At 36.9% G+C, this 14,242-nt stretch overlaps 1 protein-coding gene across 4 annotated transcripts in view; it reads left to right on the top strand.

Moving 5' to 3' along the window:
* The window catches only part of LAMA1 (laminin subunit alpha 1), a 101,697-nt gene that overhangs the window by 57,870 nt on the left and 29,585 nt on the right, over positions 1-14,242 (top strand). For all 4 annotated transcript variants that reach the window (XR_012622992.1, XR_012622991.1, XR_012622993.1 and 1 more), the window contains exons 24-36: positions 1,297-1,440; positions 1,808-1,987; positions 2,603-2,788; positions 3,634-3,761; positions 4,786-4,906; positions 5,046-5,183; positions 6,866-6,987; positions 7,890-7,976; positions 8,237-8,430; positions 9,440-9,582; positions 12,451-12,549; positions 13,522-13,633; positions 13,800-13,962. Coding sequence is in view for 1 of the 4 variants with exons in the window: in XM_074821632.1 (XP_074677733.1) it covers positions 1,297-1,440; positions 1,808-1,987; positions 2,603-2,788; positions 3,634-3,761; positions 4,786-4,906; positions 5,046-5,183; positions 6,866-6,987; positions 7,890-7,976; positions 8,237-8,430; positions 9,440-9,582; positions 12,451-12,549; positions 13,522-13,633; positions 13,800-13,962 (1,817 nt within the window). In the remaining 3 variants the exon portion in view is untranslated. The remainder of the gene's footprint in view (positions 1-1,296; positions 1,441-1,807; positions 1,988-2,602; positions 2,789-3,633; positions 3,762-4,785; positions 4,907-5,045; positions 5,184-6,865; positions 6,988-7,889; positions 7,977-8,236; positions 8,431-9,439; positions 9,583-12,450; positions 12,550-13,521; positions 13,634-13,799; positions 13,963-14,242) is intronic.

The raw sequence follows: 14,242 nt of genomic DNA, 5'->3' as shown, positions 1-14,242 counted from the left end.
TCATTACACATAGAACATTGGAGAAGAACCAACTGTAATAGATAAAAGTATTGTGATGCAATGAGCAATTCAGAGAAAATGTTTCTACCTCAAGCCAGGGAAAACTATTCCTTCATAGAGTCCAGGAATACTTTGCTGCAAGAGTTGCACTTCTGAGTGCAGGTCACATTAATTGATATCATCTTGAACTTTCCGAGCAGACAGTCTGATAAAAAGGCTTTTTTTCTTAAATTAAAAGCATAAATTCCCTACATGCTGTTTTGGCAATGAATTATTTCATTCTCCTTGTAGAGATAGATAGACAGCACTTCTACAGCTTCTTCCATACTAGATGTGAAAGCATTTTAAAAAGCTAATTAAATGTTAGAAAACTCCAGTGAAAAAACTGTTACATTCTTATCCTCATTATACAAATAGAAAAAATGAGATACAGAGTTTTCTGTTCATACACACATGGTTTCATTAGATTTCAGAACCACACATTGATTCAGATGATACAGCCTGCTCTTCTGAAAATCCAAATGATGATAATAGGAAGAAACCAATAAATACAAATTGGAGAATCTCAACTCTTTTTAAATGTGGTTATGTTGCAAGTTCAAATTTGTTGCCTATGCTATAACCAAAGGCAGTGCTTAAGAATAACTCACATATATTGCTAATAGTGAAGTCTGAATTGACATTCTTGTTTAAAAAAGGAAACATTGAATACAGAGATTTAGTAGTATAGATTTTTCTGTAAAGGTGGGAATCTGTTCTTGAAAGACTGAGTGACAGAAAAGAATTTACTTCAAGACAACAAATGTATGCATTCATAAGTCTCCCTCCAATCTTCTGGTTAAAGGTGCCAGGAGGTACTGACTGTAGTTTTGGGTGTTTCTTCGAGTTGGACTTACCAGTTGGGAACTGTGTGGAAAAACAGGCACTTGGGAATAGGTCCCCTGATTCCTATTCATACTTTGGCTTTGAGAGCCCATTTTCCAGATTGGGGGGGAGGTTTTTTTCTATCTTGAAAGGAAAGGTATAGCTGCTAATTTTTGCTAGAAATTCAAACACATGAGTTTAGCTTGAATGTTCCCCCTTTTTGTTTTAAAAAAACCCCCAACCCAACAATGAAAAATAATGAAAAAAATAATGTATTGCATAATAAAACAGAATAGATGCAATAATTGACTTCCTGTTATGTAGTTTACATAGCAACTAGTTTTTCTTCCAGAAAGAACCATCTTTCATTCAGCTAGCAAAGTAACATGTGTGCTATTATGTTTTTGTTTGTTTTTTTTTTTTTTCCTTCAGGAAAATGTATTTGGTCTACATTGCAGTGAGTGTAAACCTGGAACTTTTGCTCTGTCTGCTAACAATGCACTAGGTTGTATTCCATGCTTCTGTTTTGGGATGTCCACATCTTGTTCAGAACTAGAAGATCATGTGACAATTCCTGTAAGTGACATAAATATACAGCCATGGTTTGGTGTTACCCTCATGTTAGGTACCACACTACTGGTGGGCCTAAGGTTGCATACATTTCATGATCAGGTTGAGTGTAATTGGCTAGTTTATGGAGGCAGTGGCATATGGTAGAACAAAAAAAGGAAACAAATGATAAGTGGTCATAGTCTTATTTCTGAAACCTTTTTGTTTCACTCTTTGCTTTTTAATCAAACATGTTTCCCAATTTTCTGGTTTGGGCATTTATTACTCTAAGATGGACCATTGACTATCTCAAAGCAGCTAAAACTGTTTAACAGTATATTACACTGAGATAGAATATTTTTGTTGAATGAATCTTTTGAAATTTGTGTTGCAGATAACCTTAACTCCAGATCAGTCTATTCTGCATGTAGTAGCTCAAAGTAACCTGACTGGAACAGTGGAAGGAGTATTTTCACAATATCCTGATGTTTTACTGGATGCTGCCATAGTCAGAAAACACTTAAATACAGAAACTTTTTACTGGAGGTTACCAGAACAGTTTCAGGGGGACCAGGTAAGATCATTAAATACTTAGAATGGCTTGTAGATAATTTATTTATTGTCTAATAGACAGTCCTTTATAATAGCCACTTTATCTTGGTAACATTTTTCTGTTAGTTCTGTTCTTGTAGGTTATAATATTATAAATATTCAGTGACTAAACTTACTTATAGCAAGCACAAACAATATGTTTACATTACCCTTTCCTAATGAGATTTTTCTTGACCCTGCAAATTGGTAACACCCATTTTTAATTACCGTGTTACTCTTCAGAGGTTGTATGGAGGGGAAAGAATGATGTATTCAATTTTACTTCAGAAACCTTGAAAGAGTTTTCAACCTTGACGCTAGATTCAGTATATAGATCATGGAATCTCTATTGCTTAGGAATTAAATGAAAATTGAGTGCACACCTTGAAAGGGCCTAAGAGAAGAAACTGAGACTGCTTTTTAGAAATATGCATTTAACCTTGCTGCAAAAACTGCTGAGTTTCAGTCAATTTTCATGTTTTATTGCCAATTCTTCAAAGAACTGAGAGTTTTCAAGTCTTCCGATGATGTTAAAATATTTTCAGCTAGTAGCTCTAACCTTGGAATAAATAAAAGTAGTAATTTTTTATCCAAACAGCTCATGGCCTATGGAGGGAAGCTGAGATATACTGTTGCTTTTTATGCTTTGGATGGCTTTGGAACCTCAAATTTTGAGCCACAGATTCTAATGAAAGGAGGTCACACCAGCAAGTTGGTCATCTATGTAGACAGCCCTTCTCCAGAAAATGGAGTAAGAACTGACAGGGAAGTAGAAATGAAGGAGGTAAGCTAAACCATTGGTGTGGAAATATTTCTTCTATGAACTTTTACAGAAAAACTCTGTATATTTAATAAAATACTTTGAAAAATGCATATCTGATTTCAAATAGGCTGAGTAAATAGAGCGCTTGGGTTAAAATGCACCTATTTTAGGGAAAAAATGGCTGGGAACTTCGTGCTATAGCAGCAAATAACATTTCGACATTGTTTCCTCCTTTGAAAGTGCTAAAGGTGTGGCTGTGGCAAGCTTTTCAACACAGACTCAGATTTCAGTGATAAATGACAGACAGTCAGGTATTTTCACTCTCAGGCAGTTGCATAATTTTGTAGCCTGTATGTTACACTCGGAGCCCAGGAGCATCATCATATGGGATGTGAATCTTAACATAGGAGTAGTAAGTTGCAGTAGTGCCCACTGGACAACTTCAGAGGAGATAGCGATGACCTCATTTGGTCTCTGGGACTCTGCTGACTGGGTCTGAGGTGAAATCTCTTGATAAGAGGCAGGATACAGTTACAGCAGCTGTTTCTAACTGCACAAAAAATGAGTGCTGTGAAGTCCTGGTCTTTTGGCTGTCTGGGATCTCCAGATCTAGCCAGAAAAAGCTGTGCCATACAGGCCTGGACTGCATTCCTGTAGAAACTGATCATGGAAGTTGGGTGCAGAGAAGGAAAGAAGAGATTATATAAAACCATGTCCTGTTCTAACATGGAGCAACATTTTGGATTTTCTGGGACATATTGATTAGACATAGTCATTGTGACTGCTTTTCTGAAGGAATGAACAAAGCATTACCCTGAAGTGAGCTTGAACACTCGGGTTTAATAATGTATGTTATGTTTCCCTAGGATTCTTGGAAGTATTTTAACTCTGTCTCTGATGAGCCTGTCTTACGTTCTGACTTCATGTCTGTGCTAAGCAATGTTGAATACATCCTTATCAAGGCAGCTTATGGCCAAGGATTACAACAAAGCAGGTAAAGCAATCTCTGCTTGCATTTACTTATATTGCACTTCCTGTAATTTAACCTAGAAGTAGTCCCAACTGAGCTATACAGTAAAGATGTAACTCAAATTAGAGAAACTTCCAATTTTCTATTTATGATTTTTGTTCTTCCTCTGATAAGAAAACATTTATGGTCTTTAATGGAATCCCTCTTTAATTCTTTCTGTGAAACACTAAATGTCTTTGCTGCTTACTTTGATAGAAAAGCCCATAAAAAACATAGAGCCTTACAAGCTGAGGCAGTGTTCTGCAGGATGGGTTAGATGTTTTCTAAATTATTTTTTCTCATCTTATTTTTATGGATATTGAAATTTTGGGTTGTTTTTTCAATTGAAACACATGGTCCCCTGAGTTCTTGGGTTTGTACCAATAGGTCTTTTCTGTAGCTTTACGCACTCTGGGCAGTGGTAGTAAAATACTCCCATGTCAGAGTGGTAGCATTTTACTGCCATTTTGAACAGAACTAGGTTACTGATAAGAGGGAGGAGATGGGATGTGGTCATTGCATCTGTCAGTTTGGAAACTAGCAAGACAAGCAGAGATGCATCCAATGAAGACCCAATACCTGTACGTCTTCACAGCTGTGAAGAAGTGTGGCTCCACATCCAGATTTGGGGTTATTTTTGATTCACAGGCCCTCAACTATCTTTTTGTTAGTTCTGTCCAAAAGTCTGTGGGACAAAACAGATGTATTTGTCTAGTGTTTCTGAGGCAGAAATACATACCCTTGCATGGTGAGTTTGTCAAGTTTTGCAGACCAATGAGAACCAACCTATATTACTTTGAAGTACTTCTGATTTGTTTTTTGTAGATCCTGAAATCCCATAAATGAGGAAAGAATCTTCAGATTTTATTAAGATATTTGCATGGGGAAAAGGGGATCGTGGGAGATTATGTATGGTAGCCCTGACCTTGAAGTATAAAAATGTTTGGATCTCAGTTTTGGTACTAGGACTTCTCTAGATGTCATGCTCTTTTCTGCATATATCTTGTAGAATTGCAAATATCTCAATGGAAATGGCGGTGAAGTTTGAAGAAATGCATCTAGGCAGAGCTAGAGCTCATCTTGTAGAGCAATGTAGATGTCCTGCTGGTTATGCTGGATTGTCCTGTCAGGTACAGAATCCTTGGATCCTTTTTGTGTGTCTAATAGTGAGATAATAAAAAAAAAATTACTTAAACAGCTTTTAAAAGTGCTTGTAATTGTTGATAACTGTGATCATGTATTTTTTTATTTTACACCCCTTACGAATAGAGCTGTGCTCCAGGATACTACAGGGGAAAGCATACAGAACTCGGTGTAAAAGAGCCTCACACTCTGATAGCACCTTGTGTGCCATGTCAGTGCAACAACCACAGTGAAACCTGTGATCCTGAAACTGGAAAGTGCTTGGTATGTTCAATTTATACATTTTTCTATTGGTTTCACCTGAGCATACAATAGCAGTAACCTGTGGAAGGAGTTTCTGGGAGAAGTATATGACTGTACTATTTGGATAAAGTATAATTTCTCTAACTCTGACAAATGGAAAATCTGAGTAGTGTTTCCTGTAGGGTACATTGAGTAAAATTACCAAGCTTTTTAGGCACTAACATCTTCAAAATTATTAATTATTTTAGCTTTAATTTTACTTTAAAAGTAATGCGTGTATCAGTTCAGTTTATCTGTTTTTCTGTGGGACTTTTTGGGCTTCTGTCTTTGGTCTGGCCAAGGTCTGCTAAGCCACACACAAAAAAAGTAAAGGAAGCAGTAAGTCATGCCACACCAAAGACTAGGTTAAAGTCAGACTCTTTGTCTCTCAGGAAGAGAACCTCTGGGCAGCTTTAAGTGAGGCTTTTTTAACTCCTAGAGACTAAAGTAGTGTAAGGATATGCCTCAGCTAAGTTAAATTGCTCACTTCTCTCATTTTATCCCAAAGGTTGCAAAGAGGCACCACATCTGACTAACACATGCCTCTCTCTTGTGGGCTCACAGCCCTGTGAACTGCAAATCCTCAGCTAACCAAATAAGGAACATTAAGTCTGATCTCTGTTATGGCTCAATATTCTTTCCTAAAGTTTTTTCAGTTACTTTGTTTTTCCAATGGTGAGTTGGTTAGTTCAAAGTCAACTTCTGCTGAATTAATTCTTGAAGTCAGTTTTTAAAGTGAGTTTCTGTAGTCCTTCAGGCTTTTGTAAACCATTCTTTCAGGTTTGTCCCAAAGTGTGTGTATCATGAGTAAGAACTGTGGTTCTCATTTGTACAAGGCCAAAACACATATGCCTTTCACACTAGTGAACACTAGTAATTTTTCCTCTCAGCTTCTTGTTGCAGGGGTGACAAGTCACCTACATATTGAGATTACTACTTAGACATTTTTGGCTGAGTAGTGTAGGCAAAAGGGATGGTTTTCACCTCTGACTTATGCTCCCATACAATAGGAGGCAGCATTATTACTGCTTAGTGTCTTCAGCTAACCTCTAAACACTCCCAAGAATATGAATCAAAAAACAGGACAAAGGGGGGGAAAAAAAGGAGAAACTTCATTTTATTCTCTTAGGGGACTAGTTAGTTAAATTATAATACCCATTTAGTGCTTTAATGTGTTTACTGGCTGTTGATCAGTACTGTTGACAAATTAATTGCAGTGTCTGAATTTCAAGTGTGCATGGTCCTTGGTTTGTAGCACTCAAATGCATTTGCTGAAACATCGAAACTTATATTTTTCATCCAGGTATCCTGTTTAATTTTTCCATCAGTTGCTTCTTTTTTTCTTTGAGGATTTTTTGCTTTGCACTGTGATTTCCTGGCCTGGATTGGATTAATAGAAGCAGAAATATATAAACCTTAATGGAAGTTTAGAACAGAAATTAGGTCAACCTTCCTGAGGGGACATTCACGTAAGAGAAAATATGCTGGCATTCTGCTTATTTTTGCATAAAAGGTTCTTCCACTAAGAGAATGCTGACTAATGGGTTGTGACATTTAGAGATGATTGTTGGAAACTGTATACATTTATTGATTGGGGGGAAGATAAAGTTCCTCTTGTTGTTTGTTGTTGTTTTAAACTGTCTGAATTCCTTTTTGTGTATCAGAACTGCAGAGATAACACAGTTGGTGATTATTGCAGTGCTTGTGCCCCAGGCTACTATGGGAAAGTAATTGGATCTGTCAAGGACTGCTCTCTCTGTGCCTGTCCCAGAGCCAACCCGGTTAGGTAACCAGAACTTACTAAATCCAATGTATATTTTAGCATTCCAGATTTCTTGTGCTGTATGTCCCACCTCCTCCTCCCCCCACACTATGACAACAGGAGTTAGTTATCATTGCATGTCCTTAATTTTTAGACATTTGAAAGCTACCTATTTTAGTAAATGGCACTTACATCCTGAGTTGTTCACAGCTAGTGGTAACTCTGTGAGGTTTTAAAATAAAGATTAACTGATAAGTTGATTTTTTTCTCTAATAGTAGATCAGCCGCTTGGAATGTTTTATAGATAATGGAGTAAGTTGCTCTGACATGTTTTAGTTTCAAATGTGGGTCTCTCTTCATTTGAAAAGCAGTACTTTTGTATTTACAGGATTCAGGCAATCTTCAGTCAATGCAGTAATTTTTTATGAGATCAATCCTAGGGGAAGGACAAGTACTTTTGTTTGAAATTTATACATCTGTTTGTTTGGTAGAGGAACAGTTAACTTTGTATTTTGAAAATCAAAATGCTGTGCAGGCTGCTTTTTCTCCAGAAGCTTGAAAAGCATATTTGTTGTCTGCTTTTGGATAATTGAATCAGAATAAGAGCCCAGGAAATCTGATGTTCTCTTGCAAGTCTCAGTTAGATATATACTATAGCCATATCATGCAGCATCCATTTTTCATTGTCTTATCTTTTAAAAGGAAAGCCATGAGGTGCTTTAGCATGTTATACAGTAGCGGAGACACATTGGGAAAGCAAACTTTTTAAGAAGTTAATAATTTAAAGTACAAATTCTAGAGCACTTCATCAGATTGAGCAGAGGATGCTGTTGCTTACAATATTTAACCTGTGACTGAAGATGTTTTCTGTCTTTGTATGATCTTCCATTTATGTGCTAGCAGGTATTTGTTTATCCTTCCTCCAGTTTTAGTCCCACTTGTGTCCTGAAAGGTGTTCAGGATTACCACTGTGATGCTTGTCTCCCAGGATATGAAGGACAGTACTGTGAAAGGTGAGTTACACATGATGGTCCCCATTTATCCCCAACTCCCAAGGACAGTTTGGTTAATGTGAGTCACATTTGTACTTGGAATAACTTATTGAGTGTTCATAAATAAATATATGAATGAGTGCTCAAGGACTTCGAGTGATTTGTTAGTTACTGTTAAGCTATTAATTAAAAACCTATCGGTGATTCTCAAAGATAAATATAACGTCTGATTTCATGATGAATATCCTCTGATGGTCAGTGTCCCATTCCTCCCTGTGTAGTTGCTCCCTTGGCTATTATGGTGACCCTCAGCTTCCTGGTGGCAGCTGCCATCCATGTCTGTGCAATCCAAGCGGCTCTGTTCATGTTAATTGTGATCGTGCAACTGGCCAGTGCTTCTGTAAGCAAGGTGTGACAGGACAGCTCTGTGAAGAGTGTGAACCGAGACATCTTCTTGTGGAAGACGAGTGTGTTTGTAGGTGGTTTTTAAATTGTTTACTTTTCTAATGGGCTTTGGTCTGTTCCAGTGATATTTATGTACACATGATTATTCATTGAATATTTTTATTATGTCAGGCCCTATTCTTCCTATGAAAGGAAAGAAATCTTAATTTAATATCTCTGTAAAACAGGGAGGGTTGGGTTAGATAATCTCCAGAGGTCCCTTCCAACCTCAACCATTCTGTGAACACAGAGGAAACTGCAATAGAGATCATAACATCAGACAAGCAGATAATCCTTAAAATGGCTTATTTAGCATTACAGACAAGTTCAAGGAAAGATAATTTTAATACTTTTTTGCTGTCTGTAGCATACCTTTATTTATTTGAAAATGTTTAATTCCTATATCATTGACTCTTTGGATGTGAAGTTGCTGTAATAATACTTTTGGAGTTATACCAGGTATGTAGGCATTCTCCACCAATGAGTCATAGTCCACCAATAATTAGTCATGTAATTCCTTATGAGAGGGTGGATAGCAGAAAGACACAGCAAGTACAGTAATCTGCTTTTACAGTGAACTGGGATTTAGGACTCAGATTTTGCTTTGTATAAGTAAAAACACCCCAAGGAATACATAGAATTACACTACTATAGTCTTGAATTTCCTGTCTTCCTAACCTGTCTGAGTGTCATCACCCTGCATTTATAGCAATATAGCTAAATAGGCTGAGTAAGTTTATAATACAGCAAGCAGCTCAATAGCCAGCAGGATCAATAAGGCTTGAATGTGTGCTAACCTAAGGAGGAGAGTATGCTTGGAATAGGTCCACTCTTGGGGCAGGAAGGGGAGGGCAATACTACAAATCTGTATACTCAAAATTATTATACTTAATCAGTTTTAACTTAAAAGGCGAAGGCACATACTGTGTAAATCAAAATAAGTGTCAGGATTTGGTGGCTTCTTTTATTTATTAATTAATTTAATTATTAATTAAAATTAATACTAATTTTTCTTCCTCCTCTTAAAATGGTTTATTTAGCTTGTGATGACAACTGCACAGGAGTTTTGTTAAACAGTTTGGATAATCTCAACAAGGCCATACTTTCAGTGAACCTCAGCGGCGTTGCCCCTGTGCCCTATGGTATATTGTCAGAGTTGGAGAATGCAACAAAACGTCTGAAGGTAAAATGAATGCACAAATACTTAGTCACACCTCTAAAGCAAAACTTGTAGCCACTCACATGTGCCAGTAATTTAACAGAAGCCCTCCTGAAGTTCATGGCTTGAATGTGTATGTGTAAGCAATACCAGATTAAGACCATTAACGTTTGGTATAGAAATATACCATAAGTTATCAGCTGCCTGTATTACTTTCTTTTCATGTGTTGTACTAGCATTTAAATAAATGGATGATACATTTTTCAATCATCACTGTGATTATTGAATGTGCTGTGTGTATGTGCTTCACTTAGATTATGTGCATCCCTAAGACTGACCCAGACCTACTGAAAGCAAGGGAAATAATTTTCAGCAGTGAAATAGAAACATCAGGCCAGGTCTTCACCCTTTTTGATCCCTTTGCTAAATTGCTGCCAAGGCACAGATCTTGAGGATGTTCCCCAAGTGTCCCCTAGGCCTACCCTAGAGTCCTTCTGCTCCTCCATTAGCCAGGGTGCCTGGGATGCAGTGGTTTGCTTTCTTTTTGGTTGTGTGGCAGTCCAGGCACCTCATGCATGCAGTGCTCCATCTTGGGACACAAAGCCAGGTAGAATGTTTCAGTGTTGGATGCTTTCAGGCTGCTTGTGGCAAACTTGCCTTCCAGCTCCTCTCCCCTTAAACAAAGCATGAAATAATGAGTTTTGTGGCTCTAGAAGGTCATTTATTGTTGCTGAGGATTAAGTTCATGTGTTCTCTGCACGAAGCCAGAGATAAACAGAATACTCCCTACTTCATGACCACTAAAATATGCACATTTATTGGTGAGTCTGCTCAGCAATAAGTCAAGCAAGACTAGCTCTAAAACAGAAACAAAGCTATCATCTTTGTATTCCACCATATCACAACAAAATCAAAATAATGTGAGCTTTCTTGTGCTGCTGAATTCGGCAAATTATGGGCTTGAATTAAATTTTCTTCTATTTAAGATGTAAGGTAGACTGAATTCCAATCAGTATACTTCAAATGTTAATAATTACAATATCTGAAGGCAAGCTTGATTAAATTACATGTTTATGCTTCAGCAGAGATACGCTTATCCTTTAGTTTTAGTTGCTAACCTTTTAGTTATAAAGCTTCAGTTACACTTCCCCTCCTTTATGTCATAAGGCATAAAACGTACTGAATTATTGCAATACTTTAAGGGTACAATTCAGTTGCTTTCTCTAATTTTTTTGTGTTTGTATAGGAGCATCATCTTCTGGGAATATAAATATTATTCAATATGTAGCTTTTATTTAACATTCTAATTATAAAAGAAAGTAAAATCTTATGTAAAAATAAAAGCAGTCTAAGTTTCTCCTTTAGTACATACACTTTTTTTATATATTATAGTCAAATCAAAGGCAGCTGTCACTCTCTTGAAATGTGGTGCTAAAGGTGATGTAAAACCTCTTGTGACTATGATGTCATCTCTGTTTATGTAAGGCCACAATGTTCTTTAAACAACTTAATCTTGAGAGTAAGTTGGTAGTCTTGAAATTTTTCTCTATTTGGAAGCAGGTATTCCCCACTTTCTGGCTAATTAAAGATTACCTTCCCTTTTGCAGTATACCAAAGTAACTGTAGCTGGAAGCCAGAAAACTGCCAGTTTTATTATGTGAATTACAGATGTTCCCTGAAGGGCTGTCCCCTGCAGTGTATGGTGTGTTTGCCTCATGCTGGTCACTCAGGAACTCGAGTATTTCCTCTTCTCTATGCATTAGGTGTGGGTCTTTCAATAATGAGAAAGTTATCAAATCAGATCATCTATCCCTCATTGCTTCTGCATCACCAGTCCATCTGAGGACTTCAGTAGTTCTTCTTTTCTAGCTAAAGCCTCCTGCTTTACTCCTCTTGACACACGGAGACATACTTACTGTCCCATTCTGGGTTTCTGAACTGGGCTTTTAAAGAAACCTTGCAGTGCTTTATCCCAGGAGGCTCAAGAGCTTCAGCTTCTGTTTCCCTTCCACTTGTTCTTTCTTCATGCTGAGGAAAAGACTGAAATTTCCATTTGACAGAAGGCTGTTGGATTATCCTGTGTATTACTTCTTTAAAAAGTTGGGAAAAATGATACTTACTGTGGTATTTACAATGGTTGACTCTGAAACATCTGAAATCTAAAAATAACCTTTCCCAGACTTGCTCTCTTTGTAAGAGATGCCTTAAGTTTCTTTGCATCTTTAGAGAAGTAGTGTTTTCTTGCAGACCTTGACTGTATCAAATATGATACACTTGGGTACACTGGCCTATTTATTGCCATGTAGAGCAATTTTGAGGTGACCTTGAAGCCCAATACAGCCTATTATTCTCTCTTATTGGTGAGAGAATCTGCAGGGCTGCTTGTTTCACCTTATTGTGTCTGGAGGGCCAAAATCCTGAACTCCTGAGTGCCATGCCCTGGGCTTTGACATGGAAACATAGAGTTCTCCAGGGTAATCCTCACAGATATACCCTAGATGCAGCTGTTTTGTCAAGACCAGCAGCTGTAGGAGTGGATGGAAGCATTTAATTTGATTTGCCTTGGAACTTCTCAAAATAGCTTATTTGGGCAGCTCAGATTGTGATGAAATTGAGAATCAGGAAAGCAGAAATTAAACTTTCCTCTTATTACTCGAGTGAAAGTATGACATGTCTGGATCCTTGTTTCCTTATTTAAAGAACTGGCACACTTTGATGCATGAACTCAATGTATATAATTACTTTATGTCATCTTATGTGCTTTGCAGATCAGTCATTTAAAACGTATAAATAATCTAAATAGTGTGCATAGTTTTTTTCTTCACAGAACTTTTCTGGACACACAACAAAGACTTTAGATTACAGTGTGCTGTTTCTTCATATTTCTTATAGGGGTCTGTAGTTCCTAGAGAAAATCCAGCTTATTCATTAGCTACAGCAAAAGAAAGTCTTCTGAGTTTATTAGGAGGAATTGAGCAGCTGCATGAAGAGGTAGGTGCTGGCTTTTTATTTTTAGCCTTTCTGGAGAAATCCTTCGAGATTTCATAGCATTGTACATAAATAATGCCAGAGAGCTGTTTAGAACTCACTTTAAATTTATAGAGTTCAGTGAAAGAATTCAGTCTATTCTGTAGTCTTTCTGAGGAGGGGCATTAATTGGTCTGTGGAATTCTTCTGCAAACTACACTGTTTTATGATATTTTACAGGAGGTTTACATGGTTTCTGTTAAAGTTCAGAAGCTTTCTGTACTGTGATCATTTAAGGCCCTAAAACTGGAGAAAGGGAGTTACTTTCTTCTCACTTGTTTTAACATGTGGAGCTTATTCAAAATTATGTCATAACTGAATATTCACTAAAAAGTCTTTGATACCTATAGTATTGTGTTTAAAATTATCTCTGCGGAAATAAATCTGTTGAAAATCCACATGAAGAGTAAACAACATTTTAATTCTTTATTCAGTTTTAGCACAAGAAAAATTGTAGGTAGAAAATTCACAATAGTACCGCAGTCATTAGATCTCATTTGCTGACCATATGTACCTATAATTTTCTGACTATGTATACATAATCTAACTAGGTGCTTGCACTAACAGTGTTGATATTGCTAATAGTGATGTGTTCAGAAGATTGATTTTCTTAAGATACATTAATTGTAGCTAAAATATATGTAATGTTTACTTAAATTGCTTTGGTAATTATGATCTTATTGATTATGAAAATAGTTGATAACACAATTCTTCATTGATATCAGAGTCTGAAACTTTCAATATAATCAAGACATCTGCAAGCATGGAAGCATCAGAGGTTTATGAATCAGCTATGTCTACCTTAACAAAAAAAATTGTTTCCTTTCACAAAGTATTCTCAGTATTGAGAAAAAAGTGTAAAAATCATAGACAAATATCATGAATTAATCAGTGTTTAAGGAAGACTGTCAAATGTTATCTCTGATTTTATTCCAGTCATCTAGGTTTTTGAAAAAAGCTTGGCAGCTTAACACAATGACTTGGGAAACCAGGAATAAAAGTCAAGAACTGACTGGATTTATTGACACAGTACACACAACCATCAAAGGTAACCTGCTTTTAAGATATTTCTACTTCTTTACAGAATTTAGAAGGGCATTTCCTTCAGAACTTCTAAACAAACTATTTGCATGGAAAGTGCTGCAGTTTGCACAGGGGGTTCACATATATTCTTTTTTTAACGTTATGACTAAATTGTTTACTCTCCTATTTAGTACTTGCTGAAGTTGCTATGTCACTGAATAAAACACTGGGCCTGGATCTCCCGCTGTCAAATGCTACATCTCAGAGCCTGCAGGATGATATTTCTGCCCTTTTGGATGCATTGCGCAAGAAAGGTTTTGCTCAACCGCACCATAATGCTACCAGCGTCCTAAAGTAAGCCTGTTCTACTGAAAGCTTTTATTTCACATAAGTCTGTACTATGAAACAGTGCTTTTTGGAGAGATCTGAAGAAACATTGTGCCATAATAAGAGGCAATGCTATAGATAACTGGCCCAGGTGGAGTGTTATGAAATCTGAATTTAGAGTTACAGGATTTGAAGATATTTGAGCATCCTATGTGATACTAATATAGTCAAAGCCTGTTCATTTGGATGTGATACAAAATTCACTTTCAATAAGTGAAAAGACTCACTGGTTTCGGTTTGTTTCAGA

The sequence above is a fragment of the Strix aluco genome, chromosome 1 (assembly GCF_031877795.1).
Source record: "Strix aluco isolate bStrAlu1 chromosome 1, bStrAlu1.hap1, whole genome shotgun sequence".
Lineage (NCBI taxonomy): Eukaryota > Metazoa > Chordata > Aves > Strigiformes > Strigidae > Strix > Strix aluco.
The sequence above is the reverse complement of the archived record's forward strand: the minus strand, read 5'-3'. Positions and strand labels throughout refer to the sequence as shown.